Source organism: Kogia breviceps, chromosome 7, assembly GCF_026419965.1.
Source record: "Kogia breviceps isolate mKogBre1 chromosome 7, mKogBre1 haplotype 1, whole genome shotgun sequence".
Lineage (NCBI taxonomy): Eukaryota > Metazoa > Chordata > Mammalia > Artiodactyla > Physeteridae > Kogia > Kogia breviceps.
This window is the reverse complement of record NC_081316.1, coordinates 80709118-80727790: the sequence shown is the minus strand read 5'-3', so window position 1 is coordinate 80727790 and position 18673 is coordinate 80709118. Positions and strand designations below refer to the sequence as shown.

The window sequence follows — 18673 nt, the reverse complement described above, 5'->3', positions numbered from 1 at the left end:
AAGCATCCCTATTGGTATTGTTTACATCTACACCAAGAACTGACTCCCTCCTTGACTGCCACGTTGGTCCAACCAGCTTCTCAAAGTTCATGATGGAATAGAGTTTGGCTCAGATGATAGATTTTTATGGAGCCAGACACTAAATTTCTTAGAATACATCCATCCCCTCATGGGTACACTCCACAGAAATTCAGAAATATATAAAATTCCTTATATGCTACCATTGCAAGGGAGAGTATTCTATAGTCAATCACTCATTCATTCATTCATTTTACATATCATAAAATTCAACCATTTAACGTTTACAGTGACTTTGTGGAGTGGTGCAACCTGATCATAAATGAGTTTTAGAACATTTTCATCCCCCCTTATGCCCATTTATAGTTAATCCCTATTCCCAAATCCAGCCTCAGGCAACCACTACTGTACTTTCTGTCTCTATAAGTTTGCCTTTTCTGGAACTTTCATACAAATGGACTTTCACTTAGCATAATGTTTCTAAGGTTCACCCATGACATAGCATATGTCAGCAGTTCATTACTTTTTATTGCTGAATAGTATTCTGTTGTACGGATATGACACATTTTGTCTGTCTACTCACCAGTTGATGGACATTGAGCTTATTTTCAGTTTGGGGCTATTATGACTAATGCTGCTATGAACATTCACATGCAAGTCTTTGTGTGGATATATATTTTCATTTCTCTTGAGTACATGCTTAGAAGTAGAATTGATGGGTTGTGTGACAGTTTTGTGTTAACTTTTTGGGAAACTGCCACACTGTTTTCCAAAGGACAGTGCCATTTTATATTCCCATCAGCAATATAGGAGGGCTCCAGTTTTTCTATATCTTTATGAACAGTTGTTATTGCCTGTCTTATTATTATAGCTATTCTAGTGGGTATGCAATGGTATCTCATTTTGGTTTTAATTTGCATTTTCCTAATGACTGATGATGTTGGGCATCTTTTCATGTACTTTCTTTGATGAGATATCTATTCATTTCTTTCTTTTGTGTGTGTGTATGTGTGGTATTTGGAGTAGAGCAGTTATTATTATTATTATTTTATAAATCTATTTTATTTATTTATTTTTGGCTGCATTGGGTCTTCGTTGTTGCGTGCAGGCTCTCTAGTTGTGGCGAGCGGGGGCCATTCTTCATTGTGGTGCGTGGGCTTCTCATTGCGGTGGCTTCTCTTGTTGCTGAGCACGGGCTCTAGGCGCTCGGGCTTTAGTAGTTGTGGCATGTGGGCTCAGTAGTTGTGGCTCGCGGGCTCTAGAGCACAGGCTCAGTAGTTTGTAGCACACGGGCGTAGTTGCTCCGCGGCATGTGGGATCTTCCCGGACCAGGGCTCAAACCTGTGTCCCCTGCGTTGGCAGGCAGGTTCTTAACCACTGCGCCACTAGGGAAGCCCCTCTATTCATTTCTTTAGCCCATTAGTTAATTGGTTGTTTGTCTTATTAAGTTGTCGGTATTCTTTGTATATTATGGATACAAGTCACTTATCAGATATGTGTTTTGCAGGTATTTCCTCTTGGCTATTTCTCGTCTTTTATTTTCTTTCTTTTTTTTTTTTTGCGGTACGCGGGCCTCTAACTGCTGTGGCCTCTCTCGTTGCGGAGCACAGGCTCCGGACGTGCAGGCTCAGCGGCCATGGCTTACAGGCCCAGCCGCTCCACGGCATGTGGGATCTTCCCGGACCAGGCACGAACCCTCGTCCCCTGTATCGGCAGGCAGACTCTCAACCACTGTGCCACCAGGGAAGCTGTGTTTTTTTATTTTCTTAATGATGTCTTTTGAAGTGCAGAAGTTTTGAATTTTGATGATGTCCAGTTTATCAGTTCTTTTCAGTGATGGACTGTGTTTTTGGTTCAAAAAAGAAACAAATGATGGGTGGAAGCATTAATATAAGAAATCTTTGCCTAACACAGGGTCTGGAAGATGTTCTCCTGTTTTCTTCTAAAGTTTTTATTGTTTTATCTGTTACAGTTAAGTTTATGATCCCTTCTGAGTTATTTTTGTTTATGTTATGAGTTGAAGGTCTAAATTCATCTTTTTGTATGTGGATAATCAGTTGTCCCAGCACATTTATTGAACTGACTATCCTTTATCCATATGAATTGCCTTAGCACCTTTGTCAAAAATCGATCAACTATAAATATAAGGATTTATTTCTGGACTCTCAATTCTGTTTCATTAATCTATATATCTATTCTTATGCCAGTACTGCTGCTCTAGGAAATCTTAATTTGGAAAATTATTAATACATCCTCAAGCTAATGACTCCTCAGAAGTTGAGGATGATAATTACAGAAAGTGGGATTCTAACAAATATTTTTAGAAACAGTTCTGAAACAACAAAATAGGCCTTTGATAAGGTATATTGGATTGAGATGGTACTTATCTTAAATTTCACTAATTCTAACATATCTGTAAACAAGTCCTATGTATAAGTAGTGTCACTGGCTCTGTAGAGAATGATACATTGAATGGCTGTGTTCACAAGAGTGCCTAGGGTGGTGGCCAGTGCATTGCTCCACTTTTTGTGTTGATATAGTTCTATGTATAAGTTCAAAGAGTTGGTTCTTCTTGTCAGGATGTAACTGAAAAATTAAATTTGTAACCATGACCATGCCAGAAATATAACTGACCATAACATAATAAAGTCTTTGTAGCAGCCTGTAAGTCTGTTGACAAATATCCTGATTCCCCTCTCCTTCCAGGAACATGTTAGGACCGTATTTTTCCTGGCCTCCTGGAAGTTAGTCATGGTCATGACTAGATTTAACCAATGAAATAAGTGATGCGTGGAAGTTTTAAGAGCTTTTATTGGAATTCACCAAGTTCCCTATTCCTGTCTCGTGGAAGTGTGTGATGAGATGGAGCCTCCATCAGCCTGGGCCCCTAAGTGACAAGCAGAATCCCCCGGACAACCCATTTTAAGCACCACAGCTTGAGCAAGAAATCAGTGTTCGTTGTGTTAAGGCACTGAGATATTAGGGATGATGTTGCTGTAGCATAACCTAGCTTATTACAACTTTTACAAATTATGCTTAATGTAGGAACACTGCCTAAAAATCTGTCAGATCATTGGTTTGGGACCTGCTCTAGGCATCTAGGTTTGGGTTCCAACCCTAGCTCTGCCAGACTAGCTCAGGCTTAGCTCCTCTAGTCAGGCCTGGGGTCTATTATCCCTTTAAGATGCATTTGGGACGGTGCCTGGCAGAAAGCGCTTTGGGGTATTAACTGTTAGGGGGTTAGAGCTCCTGTGGCTACCCTTCACTTCTTCCCAGCCAGCCATCCAGAACATGCTGGACACTCCTATTCCCCTCTCTTCTATTGGAGAGCTGAGCGCAGGGCAGAACAGTTAACCCTGGGAGGCTTGGGTCCAATTCAAATGATAAAATCCTGGGCCTGGCTCTAGACTAGAGCTATAGTGAAAAATGAAATTGAGGGATATGACTGTGTCCCAGCTTGGAAGAATAGTTAAGTTATCTGGCAAGTTCATAGCAAGTATCAGAGCTGGGAACTGACCAAGTCTAACTAGCTGCAATCAGTGGGAACTGGGAAGCACAAGTCACATTTCCGTTCACACTCAAATAACTTACACGACACATGTGGGGTGTCTGGTTTTATTCAAACAGTCAGAGTTCCCACCAAGGAACAGAAACTGAGTAATTGGAAGCTGTGGGTCTTAACACGGCAGGGACGTCCAGGTATCAGAAAATAAAAGGAGCTCAGTTGAGCAGCCAGAGCAACATTAGGACCAGGCCAAAATGCAGAGGCCAGGCCTCATGGAGCCCAGCCCCACTCATGGTCTCAGCATAGAACCTCGCCACCTCCTCGTTGGGGTTGCCCTGGGCCGGGTCGAACCACATCTGGATGCAGCGGCCGCTGCCCCGGCCATAGTTGCTGACTTTGTAGGAGTGACTCCAGATTTCATTGCACAGAGCAGCAGGCGTGGGGAAGTAGAAGTCAAAGCGGTGGCAGGCAGCTCTCACTGGGCACTGGTTATACCCTATGGGGAGGATGGAAGACCTGTAGCCACTGGGTCCAGAACCATCTCTTGTTCCACCAGCCCCACAGCCTCAAATCTCCATATACTCATTCCACAGCCCCCCTCCCCCCCGCCCCCACCCAGTCCCTCACCTGAGGTCCAGTTCCAGCCCTTGTGCCAGTTGGTCTTGCAGGTGTAGGAGGTGCGGCAGTCTTCCCACCAGATCTGACAGTCCTCTTTGCAGAGGGGCACGTTCAGGACCCGCTCTTTGCGCCAGCTCTGGTTCACCTGGGGGGAGTGGGGGGAAGGGAGGGCTCCAGTCAGCCAGGGATCTCAGCTGCTACAGCCTTGATGGGGTCCAGGGCTGGGGGAGGGGGCGACGCCTCTACTGTTACCAAACTCAGGTTCCGCTGTTCTCTGCTCAAAAGCCCATAATCGAGAGGCGAGAGGCCAGTGTCAGTAAAAAGGAAAGTTGCTTTAATCAGAAAAGTCGGCAATCTGGGGAGAAGGTGAACTTATGTCCCAAGACCAACTCTGAAGATTCTGCTTAGCCATGACAGTTTTTAAAGGGAAAAAGGGGGAAGAATCTCAGTGAATCATCAAGGCAGGAGGTTGGATTCTGCATCATTCTCCATTGTGTGCAGACTGGCTGACTCTCTCTTCAGATATTATCTTGCCCAAGTGATCTGCCTGCAGGATTTCTAAGGGAGCTGTTGGAGGTAGAGAGCTAGTCATTTTTTAACTACTTAATTCTTCATTCTTACTTCTTTTAATCTAGGAAAAGAACCAACAGGTTAGGCAATGCATGGTGTCTATTCAGGAGAGCATAAGTCAGGAGTTAGGTTAAATTGCCTGGTGATCTCATTCCTATAATTAGGCTCCTTTAAGGTTAGAGGGGAACAGTAATGGGCAAACAGGAAAGGGGCAAAAGAGCTGCGTTCACTACCACCCTCAATCCAGAGTACCTGGACCGCGCTCTCCCTGCAAGTGGCCTGTGGGCCCTGCCCTCTGCTGAGGTTCATGTCTGTGGGGATGGTGCCCATACCTCCTGGATCCAGGGCCCCAGGTTAGGTGAGCACTCATAGAGGCAGGTGTCCTGAATAAAGTGGTGCTTGCAGGCGGGCTCCATCTTGCCACAGTGATCCCAGTTGAATCTGTACAGGTAGGAAATATCCTTATGGGCTTCTTGGCTGGTGTTAAGGGAGCAGCAGGCGTTCTTCTTCCAGGGACTGCACTGGGAGGGGAAGACACGGGACTAAGTCCTTAACCCACCATGGCCATCTCCTGCAGATCCTGGTTCCTCTGCCTCGGGTAGGTCACCCAGAGGAACCCTCGCTGGGCAGGCTGCCTCTAAGCCTGGCCTTGAGGAGCCCTCATTTTGGGGTAGAGGAAATAATAATACTGACTTTTAACTCTCACACCCAGCATAACCAGAATATTCACATGCGTAGCCTCTCCCCTTTTAGTCCTTGATTCCCCAACACAGGCTTCGGGGAAACACTTGCTACTGGGGGGCCTTCTTTGGGGGAGAAGGCTTTCCAAGACTGTGGAATCCCAGGAGGGAGCCTCACCCAGAGATGCAGTCATCACAACATTCATTAATTCAGGTCTTTATTGAGCTCCTACTTATTCTAACCCAGGCCTTTTTCTAGGAACTGGGAACACAAAGAAAACTTATCACTGGATAATTGCTTTGGGAAAAAAAACAAAGCAGGAGAGGAATGGGAAATTGTTTTCTAGAAGGGTAGGATTAAGCCTCTTTCAGAAGGTGAGAAAGACCTGGAGGTAAGGAAGCAAATTAAATAAACTGCAAGCCCAGAATAGTTCTTATTACAGAAATACTCAGTACATTCTTATTGAATGAATGAAAACCCATGGCCTAGAATTTAGTATAAAAGCACAATATTAAGATGTGCACTTTAAAAAAAATAATAATAATTAAAAAAAAAGATGTGCACTTTAAAAAACTATATAGGCTGAAGAGGGTAAAGTCAAGGCTGCTGGAATCATCCAAGTAATACCACCACTTGTCAGGCTGCTCTGGCAGCTAGGGGCTCAATGATGCAAAACAAGCACAAACAGCAGACAGTGATCATTATCTGCTGATGAGATAAATAGGAACATTTACATATTGAAATGCATAGTTCAAGTGACTTGCCTTTTGTTTTTTTCTTTATGCTTATGACATCACATTGACTTTTTTTTTTTTTAATATTTAGATAGGTTCAGGAGATTGAAGGGATTGTGGCAAAGTCATTGTCATAGGAAGGAGACCTCAGGTCCAGTAGTGCTGAGAGCCCCAGAGGACATGTGTGTCTTGCACCCAGCCTCACTGTGAGAGACCCTCTTTTCCCGAGCTGTTTGGAGCTGGCAGAAAAGAAGCGGCCACATGCAGTGTGCTCTTTCTCGTCTCAGATCCCTGGAGGGGTTAGCCCCAGTCTAAACTCAGAAATCAAAATTAACCCCCCAGACGGGTCTCTCCAGGCTCTTCTCCAGGCCTGCTTCCTGATTTTAGTAACGCGGAAACCCAACAGCCAAGAAGCTGAGCTCTTGGCATTGCCTGACAACAGTGGGCACACAGTATGTGTTAAAAAGTCGCCCATAAACCAGTGCAAACTGAAGACCTGCTCAGGCGGCCTCCCTGTGGAGGCAGGCAGATGTTCCCTGAGGCAGCTCTTCCCCAACCCAGACCACTTCTCGGCCCACCTGCTCATGTAGCTTGTCCTCGGGACCTGGCTTTTCCTTATGGTGCTTGGCATTCATGCAGACATTGAGAAGCTCGGTCCTGGGCCGGGCTGTCCATACGGCAGCCACCCCTACCCAAAGGAACAGTAGCCACGTTGTCTTCCAGGCCATGCTTGTCCCTGAAGAAATAACTGTGGTCAAAGGCAGCAAGGAATGTGAGAATGCGGGAATGCAGAGGTGGGTCCTCAAGGTGTTTATAACAGTCTTAGGTGGGTGGAGCCTAGGGCGGATCAGACTGACACCCTAGTCTTGCCAGCCTCAGGGAGGGTTGGGTCTGGGACAGTAGCTGGCTGGGATCTCCCTGGCTTCTTTACAAGGTCATGAGGATCAAGTGCAGCTAAGGGATGGAGTTTGGGCAAAATGCGGAAATAGCCAGGAGATTGCCATAGGTTCCCAATCCCTTGTTCGAAATCCTTGAAGGCAAATGTTTCAGAGCTTAAAACTTTTCATATTTTGTTGACTGAAAAAAACGTACAATGTAAGAGTTCTGAGTTGAGTTTACTCAGTGTCTATAGCCCAGGAGACTGCTCTGCAAAACTGTTCTGAAAAGGTGAAGGGGGAGATCAGTACATATGTGATTTCGGCCAAGGGGTACATGCAGTCAAGCACACATCTCTGTAGAAGGTTGCTGCTAGTCGCAAGGAACAGATATCTTAGTTAATGGTTTTAGTGCTTTTCTATATATGAGAAGATGCAAGAATTTGTGTTCATAAAATTTTTTTCCTAAAAATATCTATCTAACCATCCGAAAGGCCTGTTCTGCCAATTTTCCCAGAGTACAGAGTGTCTTGTTCCTGATCTCCACCCTGAATTTCTTTTAGTGTGTGTTAAAGGTCAGCGACTGCAGTCACTAATGACTTAATCTTTATAGAACCTGGGTGGCGGAGTGACATTCTTTAGTTGGCAATTTTATCAAAGGTAATACAAAATAAGATAATACAATTTATATGCACTCAATGATCAAGCACACATTCTGTGGGGAAGGAAATAGGTATACTGGTGGGATAAATAAAAACTATAATAACCTCACATTAATTTTCATGTCAGATTTTTAAAAAATTAATTAATTTTATTTATTTATTTTTGGCTACTTTGGTTCTTTGTTGCTGTATGCGGCTTTCTCTAGTTGCAGTGAGCCGGGACCACTCCTCGCTGCAGTACGTGGGCTTATCATTGCAGTACAGTGGGCTTATCATTGCGGTGGCCTACCCTGTTGCAGAGCATGGGCTCCAGGTGCGCGGGCTCAGCAGTTGTGGCTCGCGGGCTCCAGAGCACAGGCTCAGTAGTTGTGGCGCACAGGCCTAGCTGCCCTGTGGCATGTGGGATCTTCCCGGACCAGGGCTCGAACCCATGTCCCCTGCACCGGCAGGCGGATTCTCAACCACTACGCCACCAGGGAAGCCCTCAGGTCAGATTTTGACACCAAATGACTTTGTATAAAAGCTTATCTTAGTTTTTGGAACTCCAGATGCAGATCAATGTTTAAAAAAAAAAAAAAAAAAGCCCTGCTTCCAGCCCTTTCCAGCCTCATTATTTGGCCTCTCCCAGAGACCCTGTGACCTGGAGGATGTCACAGGGCAGAGGCTTGGGGGTGGACATGGGCAGCCAAACACCCCACCCCTGGGGCCTAGGGAGGCTCCTGAACCTCTGCCACAGAGCTGGCCTCTCCTTGGCCTTCATAGCATCTCAATCCCCTGACCTCTGATGCTGAGCTTTGGGAGGTGCCTGTTCCCTCATGCCGCTGGTCACCAGGTGCCTGGTTCTCCTAGAACACTCAGAATTCATTCTTACAGCTCCTAAAGCTTATGCATCCTCCCTGCTCACAAAGTTGCCTCGCTGCCACATTGCCCCCATCTTCTGCACAACTCCAGCATCTTGCCTGGGCCTCCTGCATGGGGCCTGAACTGGGTGGACTCCAGGCGGACTCTGCCCAGCAGGGCTCCGGGAAACCTGGGATGATATTCCCACGTAGCTCTCCCCACTTCACACCCTCCCACAATCCATTATCCTGCTACACTGTTTATTCCAGTGTTCATTCATTTGCTGATTCATTCATTGAAGGACCCAATCATCTCTCCATTGATCCCATCACTCCCTGATCGCCAAGAGCACAGGACAAATCTGTACTCTTGGAAATGCCAGGTGATTCAGGATCAGGCTCCTTTGGGGAAACAGAGTCTAGCAGTTTAGAGCACAGGGTTCCAGATCCACCTGTGCTTGGTCCCAGCTCTCACACTCCCCGTCCTGCTTGACCTTGGGAGAAAATAACTCACATTATCTTGAGGCTTAGTTTCCTCACCTGAGGATTAAGTGTAGGGGGGGAAACCCTAAGAAATACTAGCCAGCTGGGCACGGACTGAGGAATCAGTTGGGCATGGGTTGAGGAACGTGTCCCAAGTCACACAGTAGGGACCACCCAAGTCCAACTCAGGACCCTCAAGTCCAGAGCTCCTTCAGCTTTTGTCCCCTGCTCTTTCCCTGTGCTGAGGCTCCCATAGGGGTAACTGACACAGAGTACTGGGGGAGTACTGGGAGGGCTGAGAAAACCCTTTCCCCAGGTCCCGTTGTATCCCACTCAGTCAGTCTGTGGTTTTTCTTGCTGTGGCTGCTTTCTAGAGCCAGAGCTCTCTTCCCCTCCATGCCAGCTACATCACCCTGCAAGCCCCTCCCCGCGCTAGTCTCAGCTTCAGATCTGGGTCCAGCTCAGACCCCACCACCACCACCAATCACCGTCCTCAACACTGCCACCCCTCCCCCCAGGGTCCCAGACTTGAAGCTCTGAGAACTCAGTGCTGCGCTGAAAGGCAAGAGTCCTGGGTTCTGCTAATTTGTAGTTTAACCTTGGGCAGGCCCTGTCTCTGCTTCTGGATTCTCTGCCATTAGGCAGTGGATCCTCCCGGTTCAAATCCTTTAACACTCGCTGGGAGTGCCCTAGGGTGTGTTGCTCTGAGAGGGGGTGAAGAGTGGCATACCTGGGAGAAGAGGTGGCCCTCGGTCTGGCTCGGGCTTCTGCTCTGCTCTGCAGTCCCCTTGCCTCACTCTAGGGGACAGAAGGGGCTTAGTGGCCTAGGAGACGGGGCAGTGAGAATGTGGCCCAGGAGAGGCGCTTAGGATAGGGCGAAGGCCACCCAGGAGTTAATTATTGCACGCGGGCTCCAGCAAGGCCTCCGTGGAAGGGTGGTGGTTAGGAGGGACCGGATTAATAGTGCAGGCCTAAGGCCAGTCCCCAAGCCCCACTTATTCCATTTTCTCCCCTAAACTCAGGTCTGAGAAAACCTTGCCGCCTGAGTTGCTGGGATCCTTTAAAGAAATCTCCTCCACTTCTAACACCCTCATCCTGTTATACCCATAAAGAGAATGAGACCCAGAGAATCAGGACAGAGCTCATTGTAGGGCAAGGGCTGGAGCTTGGGCTTCCCAGCTCCCTGCAGCTGTAGAGAGTATGGAGCTCCCATATCCCCAACTTATAGAGCCACCAACTCTTCAGCCTCAGCAGCCTCAGGCATCACCCACCTCCAGCTATAACATCACAGGTGTTCAGATTACCAGAGCCTCAGTTGTTCCAAGGCCCCAGCTCCCCTCCCTTCCCCCACTCCCCTACCCACTCACACACAAGTCTCCTTTCTCCAGCAGCTAAGAGTCTGCTCTAATGTAGACTCCTCCCACCACTCCTACCCCAGCCAGGGACAGAAGCCTTTCTTTTTTCACCCTCTGAGGCCAGGCTGGTACCACTGGTGGGGAAAGGGAAGAGGGGAGGAGCAAATTTGGGCGGGAGGGAACGTTGAGCTCTGTTTTGTCGAGGTGCCTGTGTGCAACACAGCGGGGAGGTTGTGGTAGAGGTGAAAGCCCGGGGAATGGTCCAGGTTGGATGTGGGAGCCATCAGCCTGTGATGGCAGCAGAAGTTTAAGGAATATGGCGCCTCACCATCCTTGGAAAGGCCACAGGTCTGAGCCCATGGAGCAGGGGGCGGGGCTGGGAGCCAGAGGAGGCAGCTGGATCACTGGAGGAGAATCAGCCAAGAAGGAAAGCACTTAAGAGCCTGCAAAGAAATTGACTCCAGTAGGGGTGGGGGTGGAGAAATCAACTCCCAGGAGACCCACCAGCTTGTGCCCTGCTTTCCCTCTCCCTCAGAGTGAGCCATACTTGACTCCTGTGATAACCTGGGAGGGTTAAGCCCTCTGAGGACCTGAGCAGGTAGAGGGCTGCTAGAACCCCCAGACCTCCGTCCTGGCTTTACAAACCCAGCTCAGCCTTCTCCTCATTGGAGCATGACTAGGTGTCTAGGAATAACCAAAAGCATTCCTCTAGATGCTCTTCTAGATGGGCCTTGTCCCTGTCCTCCATCTTCCACCCCTGTGCCAGGAACTGATCATAAACTGGGCTTTATAGTTCCTTCACTGCAGGAGTGATGTGTGGCCTCCAAGACCTCAGGGGTTCAGAAGAAGCAACCGGCAAGTGGGAAGTGAGTTGGAGATGGAGTTCTAATCCGTGAGGAGTCCCTGCCCTTGTTGAGCCTCATGCCGGGCTCTGAATCTGAAGCCTCAGTGCTCAGGCCACTTGGCCAACAGGGAGGGATACAGTCAAGCATCCACTGTGGAGCTGATCCCGAGAGTATCTGCCCGGACTGGACGCTTAATACCAGCCAGGTTAGCCATTGGCATCCTTGTGAACCCTGATCTGAAGGCTGCCCCGTGACTTGACAAAGATGAAAGGAAGGTCTTTGGCCCTGCGTGGTGGTGGTGGGGCTCTGGGCTGCAGGGAGTAGGGGTGGGAGAAACTGGGGCTTTTCCTGAGTGCCAGCCATGGCATATGCAGTCGTTTATCACCCATCCTCACAGCTGCGAAAACTGCGGTTCCCAGGCAGCAAAGAGGGGCTAGAACTGAGTCTGATTCCAAGCCTGGCTTCTTTCACAAAGAAAGGAGAGAGCACTGTGAGGGCATCAGAGTCTTGAGGGTTGCAGATCCAGTGTTTCTTCTCTGGCCTCATTTCCTGCCCTTGCCCTCTTAACTTCTGTCTTAGCCACCTAGAAATTCTGCTTTGCTTCTGTCACCTCCAAGCCTTTGCACTTCCTGAGCCCTCTCCATGGAATGCCATTCCTCCTCCTAGTCTGCTTGGCAAACATTATGCTTTGGAAGCCTTCCCTAACCTTTCTGGGCTTTCACGGCACTACGCCACACTCTGCTCCCCTGGAGCAAACCCTCAGCTTACTGTTGTAAGAGTTACTGTTTCTCACGTCTGTCTGCCCCCACCAGACAGCGCAAGGTACTCAATTCCATTCCTGTCAGCCGACACCGGCAGATTGGGTGTTCAGAAGGCATCTGCTTACTGACAGAATGAGTGCATGGATTCCTTCACTTCCTAAACACCTCCTCTGTGCTAGGCACTGACCCAGGCCCAGGGGATCTGGCACAAAATGTCATAGACATGGCCCCTGCTTTCAGGTGTGTATGTTTTGTTAGGGAAAAGTCAGACAGTAAACACAGTGGATGGATATCTGTACAAGAGGACTTCTTTTGGTTGAGTGGTCAGAAGTCATTTGAGTGGGGAATTACTTTTAGGTTGAAATCTAAGTGGCTACAAGGAGCCAGCCTGCAGAGTATAAAAGAGCATTCCAGGAACCCAGAGAGGGAATATTTGGAGTAAAAGAACCTCCCTCCCTCAAATATCCATCAGTAGGTGACTGAATTAAATGTGATCTATACATAGAACGGAATATTGCCCAGCAATGGAAAAGAATGAATTAGATCTTTGTAGATCAATATGGAAAGATCTCAGAAACTGTGTTCTCATGGTAAGAAACATGGCAAGTGAAAACTCCACTGAGATGCCCTTTATCCCACCTATCAGTTTAGAAGAAAATCAGCTCAGCAGAAAATTCAGAGTTTAAAGCTATACTGTGTTGACCAGATTGTGGGGAAACAAGGCTAGTGGGGGCCACATTGATATAACCCCTGTAAAATTGTGACTATCAAAATTATAAATCCCAATACTCCTTGACTCAGCGATCTCTATTCTGGAATTCAGTGCTATAGCATTCTACCACGTGCATGATTTTTCATTGTAGAATTGTCATTTTTAAAAAATGGAGACAATACAAGTGTTCATCATGGGGATCTGCCCACTAATATCTCCATCCCAGCCCACATCTAGTAAGGGAAGGAAAGGGAAAGAAACTCTCAGGAGCCTGGTAACTCATCTGCCAGTCTCTCCCCAGCTTCCCTCCACCAATTCCCTTGTTCCCTTGTGGTATAGGAGGGGGCATGAGGAGGAAGGCTGGTGCAGAAGTAAGAGCCCCAGGCTAAGGGATCAACTTCCACCCCCTACTTGCTGCTGAACTTCAAGTTAGTCCCAGTCCCGCTTTGGGCCTCTCAAAGGGAATGATGAAGCAGTGAGAAATGCCCCCACCCCCAACCCACTTATCCCCAAATTATTTATAAGGCACAGGACACATATAGATATATCTATTAGAACAGGCTGTCAGAGGATCCCCGTAGGACCTTGGATCAGGATCCAATGACCAGGGTATTGTGAGTCCTCCTCATCTGAGAGAGTGGAGCTGGGCTGAGCTGAGGTTGGGTGCAGGCAAGGAAGGTATCCAGGTGTCAGCCGTGGAAACAGCTTAGCCAAGGAACCAGCGTTGAAGTATCTGGGTGAGGTTGAGCAGGAGAGGTCCGGTCCCCTGGGGCATGGCCCCAGAATTTGTGGTCTCAGCATAGAACCTCGCCACCTCCTCGTTGGGGTTGCCCTGGGCCGGGTCGAACCACATCTGGATGCAGCGGCCGCTGCCCCGGCCATAGTTGCTGACTTTGTAGGAGTGACTCCAGATTTCATTGCACAGAGCAGCAGGCGTGGGGAAGTAGAAGTCAAAGCGGTGGCAGGCAGCTCTCACTGGGCACTGGTTATACCCTATGGGGAGGATGGAAGACCTGTAGCCACTGGGTCCAGAACCATCTCTTGTTCCACCAGCCCCACAGCCTCAAATCTCCACATACTCATTCCACAGCCCCCATCCACCTCCAAACCCCTCCCTCCCCCCGCCCCCGCCCAGTCCCTCACCTGAGGTCCAGTTCCAGCCCTTGTGCCAGTTGGTCTTGCAGGTGTAGGAGGTGCGGCAGTCTTCCCACCAGATCTGACAGTCCTCTTTGCAGAGGGGCACGTTCAGGACCCGCTCTTTGCGCCAGCTCTGGTTCACCTGGGGGGAGCGGGGGGAAGGGAGGGCTCCAGTCAGCCAGGGATCTCAGCTGCTACAGCCTTGATGGGGTCCAGGGCTGGGGGAGGGGGTGGTGCCTCTAATGCCCTCAGTACAGAATTCCTGGACCGCGCCCTCCCTGCAAGTGGCCTGTGGGCCCTGCCCTCTGCTGAGGTTCATGTCTGTGGGGATGGTGCCCATACCTCCTGGATCCAGGGCCCCAGGTTAGGTGAGCACTCGTACAAACAGTTGTCCTGAATAAAGTGGCGCTTGCAGGCGGGCTCCATCTTGCCACAGTGATCCCAGTTGAATCTGTACAGGTAGGAAATATCCTTATGGGCTTCTTGGCTGGTGTTAAGGGAGCAGCAGGCGTTCTTCTTCCAGGGACTGCACTGGGAGGGGAAGACACGGGACTAAGTCCTTAACCCACCATGGCCATCTCCTGCAGATCCTGGTTCCTCTGCCTCGGGTAGGTCACCCAGAGGAACCCTCGCTGGGCAGGCTGCCTCTAAGCCTGGCCTTGAGGAGCCCTCATTTTGGGGTAGAGGCAATAATAGTATTGACTTTTAACAGACAGTAACACAGGGGATGTGGGAGACCTGGGGAACCATGGTCTGGGGGAGCAGTTATTATTTGTACATGTCTAAGCAGTTTACAAAGTTATTTCACTTTATCTGGGTTGTTTAGATTACTCATCTTGCACTGTGACAGTATGAACTGAGTGCAGGCACCATGCTGGGTGCTGTGAATACTGTAATGAACAAAATAGATCAAATCTCTGCCCTCCTTGCGCTTATGGTTTTAGTTAGGGGTGGGGAGGGGGGAGACAGAGAACATTGGGGGCACTGAAAATAGCAGACGCAAAGTCCCTGAGGCTTTTGCGCTTTATCTTCTCAATAACCCAGTTATCTAGTAAAAGATCGTTACTCCGATTTTTACAGAGCTTAAGTAAGCTGCACCCCTTGTGGATGGTGAGGTTAAGGTTTTACCTCAGGACAGAGAGGAGAGGGAGGAGCCTGGTCGCGGGCTGCGGTGAGGGGGTGGAGGGGAAGGGGGCCAGTCTGGCTCTCTCGGGGTCTGGAACCCCAGACGAGGGAACTCCTGGTAGGTCTTAAAAGCAGCAGGGCACAGAGGGGCAATGACCACACATAGGCCTGAACATGGGCCTGACTTAACATGGGAGGCAATCCTAGAAAGGTGAATTCAAGGCAGGTAAGATGGTAGAAGTGGTGGAGATTTCTCTTTAGAAATTGTTGTAGGCTGGGAGTCAAGAGCTGAGCGATCATGAGCCAGTTGCTTAAAATGTCTGAGATGAACTCTAGCATCCAGGCTCAAGTGAGAAGGGAGATGTGACAGGTCTGGGCACTCGGGAGAAACTAAGGAAAATCCCTGAGGGTGGATCCAAACCAACCCCTCTCCAATAACCCAGCCCACGCCGGGGGTTGCTGCCGCAGAACCTGCTTCCAGGCCTCCCCAGCTTCGTGCATGCAGTTCCTTAGGTGCCCAACTCTTGGTCGCCCTGCAAGACCCCATGCACCTCATCCCCGACCTGCCAGCCAGGGTCAGTGGTTTCTGCCTCCAAAAGAGTTATTAATATAATGAAAAGCGGGGAATTCCCTGGCGGTCCAGTGGTTAGGACTCCGTGCTTTCACTGACAAGGATGTGGGTTCAATCCCTGGTCGGGGAACTAAGATCCTGTAAGCTGTGCTACACTGTCAATAAATAAATAAATTGACTAAATTAAATATAATGAAAAGCACTTCCTGGCCTATGCTAGAGACTCAGCAAAACCAGCCACTCCCATATAGCCTGCATCCCTCAGAATTACAATCACCTGACTCCCTCCAAGGTCTGTGTCTGCATCATTTCTTGGCAAAGAGGAAGTGCTGCTTAGCATTCTTTAAAGCAACCTTTAGAACTTAAAAAGTCCTGGGAGGGCTTCCCTGGTGGCGCAGTGGTTGAGAGTCCGCCTGCCGATGCAGGGGACACGGGTTCGTGCCCCGGTCCGGGAAGATCCCACATGCCGTGGATCGGCTGGGCCCGTGAGCCATGGCCGCTGAGCCTGTGCGTCCGGAGCCTGTGCTCTGCAATGGGAGAGGCCACAACAGTAAGAGGCCTGCGTACCGCCAAAAAAAAAAAAAAGAAGTTCTGTGAATTCCCTGGCGGTCCAGTGGTTAGGACCCTGCGCTTTCACTGCCAAAGGCCCAGGTTTGATCCCTGGTCAGGGAACTAAGATCTTACAAGCCACGTGGTGCGGCAAAAAAAAAAAAAAAAAAAAAATTCCTAAAAAGAACTTTAAAAGTTCTAAAAATGCAGTGATGGGTAGGGACTTTCAGTTTGGGAGGATGAAAAAGTTCTGGAGATGGGTGGTGGTGATGTTTGCACAGCAATGTGAATTTACCTAATGCTACAGAACTGTACACTTAGAAATGGTTAAACAGCAAATTTCATGCTATGGATATTTTACTCCACACACATGGACACACACACAGAGCAAATGAACTGTTGAAGATGACTCAGAGGTAATGGGCTGCTGGGCTTCCCTCTTTTCACTTGGAGCACCTGGAAGCAGTCCATGCCAGTCTTTCCCTGGGAACACCCCAGCCCTCCAGCAGTGTGAAGCCTTGTAGGGAGCAGAGGGGGTGACCAGAAGGAATGAGATATAGGCATCTCTCATGAGCCTGGAGTTCAACTTCAAGCTCAGACTCTCTGAGCTGCTTCAGGAGCCTTCCCTATGAAATGGGGACTCGGGCCTCACCTCCCCTTCTCTGTGTGCAGCAGTATCCTTGGCTCTGGCCACACTAGACTTGCCACGGCTTGTGCTGTTACCCTCCAACCTGTGTACATGCTGTCCTCTGCTAGGCTGCCTTTTCCTTCTTTGTCTTCCTGGAAAACTCTTGCTCATCCTCCAAGGCCAAGGCCAATGGTCCCTTTGCTTGGAAGTCTTCCCAGCATATCTGATTTGTCACTGTCTCTTCAGGACCTAATGGGGGTGGGGACCTGGCCTGTTTGTAGTTATTTGTCACGTCGTGACCATGAAGGACCTTTCTCTTCTACCTTGGCTTTGAGTTCCGTGGGCTGGCACATAATGAAGGTTGGGAAAGGTTCCACCAGTCCCTCTCCTGGCACCTGCTAATGACTGGCTTCTCAGTTCCCACATGTACCTGTGCCCTCTCTGGGCCTATTTCCTCATTTGTATAAGTAGAGACCACCATCCACCTACCAAGGAGGCCTTTTGGACATATTCACGACAAGGTGTGAGGAAAACACTTTGGCCCATAGAGGGTGCTAGATAAATAGCCACCCCAGTATTGTAGTGGCCTCCTGAGAGAGGTCCACCAGGATCACCTCAGCCACCCTCCTGCCTCCATCACCTGCCAAAGCTGATCTTTCCATCTCCCTAACTTCTCCCCTTTCTGGGGTCAGCTGTCTCCCCTACCCCAGACCCCACTCCATCCTCACCTGGTCGTGTAGCTTGTCCTCAGGGCCTGGCTTTGTCTTGTGGTGCTTGGCATCCATGCAGACGTTGAGCAGGTCTGTCCTGGCCTGTGGAGTCCTGGGCTGGGCACCCCATGCAACAGCCACCAAAGCCAGAAGCAGCAACTCTGTCATCCTCCAGGCCATGTCCACCCACTTCTGCCAGAAAGCCACCGTAAGACTCTTGGTCAGATTTCCTGCCTCCCCCGCAAGCCCAGATCTTCTGGCCTCCCCACCCAGCTTACCCCACAGTACAGATGAGCCAAGCGATGAACGGCCTGGTGAGGTCTGGGCCAGATGGTAGGAATCCACCCCCACCTGAGGACATTTTAACACTAGCTTGCTCTGTGACGTGGAGGGAGCCACCACCCCTCTCTAGACATCCCCTTCCGGATTTCGCCAGCCAGTATTTCACCCACAATCAGAGGGTCCTGCATAAGAGGAACCACGGGGCGTGATCTGCTGATGGGGTTGGGGAGTGAGAGGAGGGGCGCCAGACAGGCTCTGCTTCTGCTTCCTTAGCCCATTCCCACTAGCCCAAAGCAGTCTAGGTTTAGGCGCCCAGAGATTGCCAGTGGGGCAGACAGGAAAGCTGACCCGGGGCCAGATGAAGGGCCACTGAGCCATTCAGTTCTTGCTTCAGGTCCTGGACCATGTGCCAGGGGAGCCTGGAGTAGGGGCAGGGCTATGTGGGAAACCAGTGAGACTGCAGGCCCAGAGAGCTAAATAAACCCCAGGTCCTTACACCGCAGCAGCCCTCTCCACCCCCGCAGACGGGTCTTGGGAAGTTCCCCGGGCAGAGTCAGGCCTAGACCTGGGGGAAGGCCAAGAGGTAAGGGGAATGTGGAGGGGAAGCTGAGCCAGAGTAGTGGGTGGTGGGGCACCAGAGGAAAAGTCTGAGAGAAACCAGCCTCCCAGGGCACCGGGGAGCTCCCACCTTGCCTCTCCCCTCCTGCCTTTCCTCCCTGTCTTGCCCTTACCTCTGCCTTCAGTCCACCTGGGATAGTAGAGTGTCTCCCCACCTCCCCGCACGTTTTTATAAGCCCATCCTGACTGCTTGATCAGCCGCTCTGTCAAGGAAGGCTGGAGGCTTTGTCCAGGAAACAGCTCAATGGTCTTTCAGTTAAGGGCCAGTTAAACAAATTATGGTACATACACGCAATGAGATTTAACCTGGTGAAAAAGAATAAGAAAGCTCTTGATGTACAAATATGGAAAAATTTCCAAGTATATTGTTAAGTGAAAGAAGAAAGGTGTTTACA

General features: G+C 49.5%; 3 protein-coding genes across 5 annotated transcripts in view; 1 reads left to right on the top strand and 2 right to left on the bottom strand.

Moving 5' to 3' along the window:
• Positions 1–18673, top strand: part of ANAPC15 (anaphase promoting complex subunit 15) — a 76110-nt gene that overhangs the window by 18001 nt on the left and 39436 nt on the right. The window lies entirely within an intron of this gene.
• FOLR1 (folate receptor alpha) lies at positions 3620–9753 on the bottom strand. The gene is made up of 5 exons (XM_067039478.1): positions 9716–9753; positions 6705–6862; positions 5044–5232; positions 4151–4286; positions 3620–4019 (listed from the first exon to the last, which is right to left on the bottom strand). Exons 2-5 carry the CDS (start codon positions 6852–6854, stop codon positions 3739–3741), a joined length of 756 nt encoding a protein of 251 aa, XP_066895579.1. The 5' UTR covers positions 6855–6862; positions 9716–9753; the 3' UTR covers positions 3620–3738.
• FOLR3 (folate receptor gamma) lies at positions 12736–17753 on the bottom strand. Its single transcript, XM_059068770.2, has 5 exons — positions 17657–17753; positions 17397–17570; positions 14138–14326; positions 13802–13937; positions 12736–13651 (listed from the first exon to the last, which is right to left on the bottom strand). Exons 2-5 carry the CDS (start codon positions 17556–17558, stop codon positions 13365–13367), a joined length of 774 nt encoding a protein of 257 aa, XP_058924753.1. The 5' UTR covers positions 17559–17570; positions 17657–17753; the 3' UTR covers positions 12736–13364.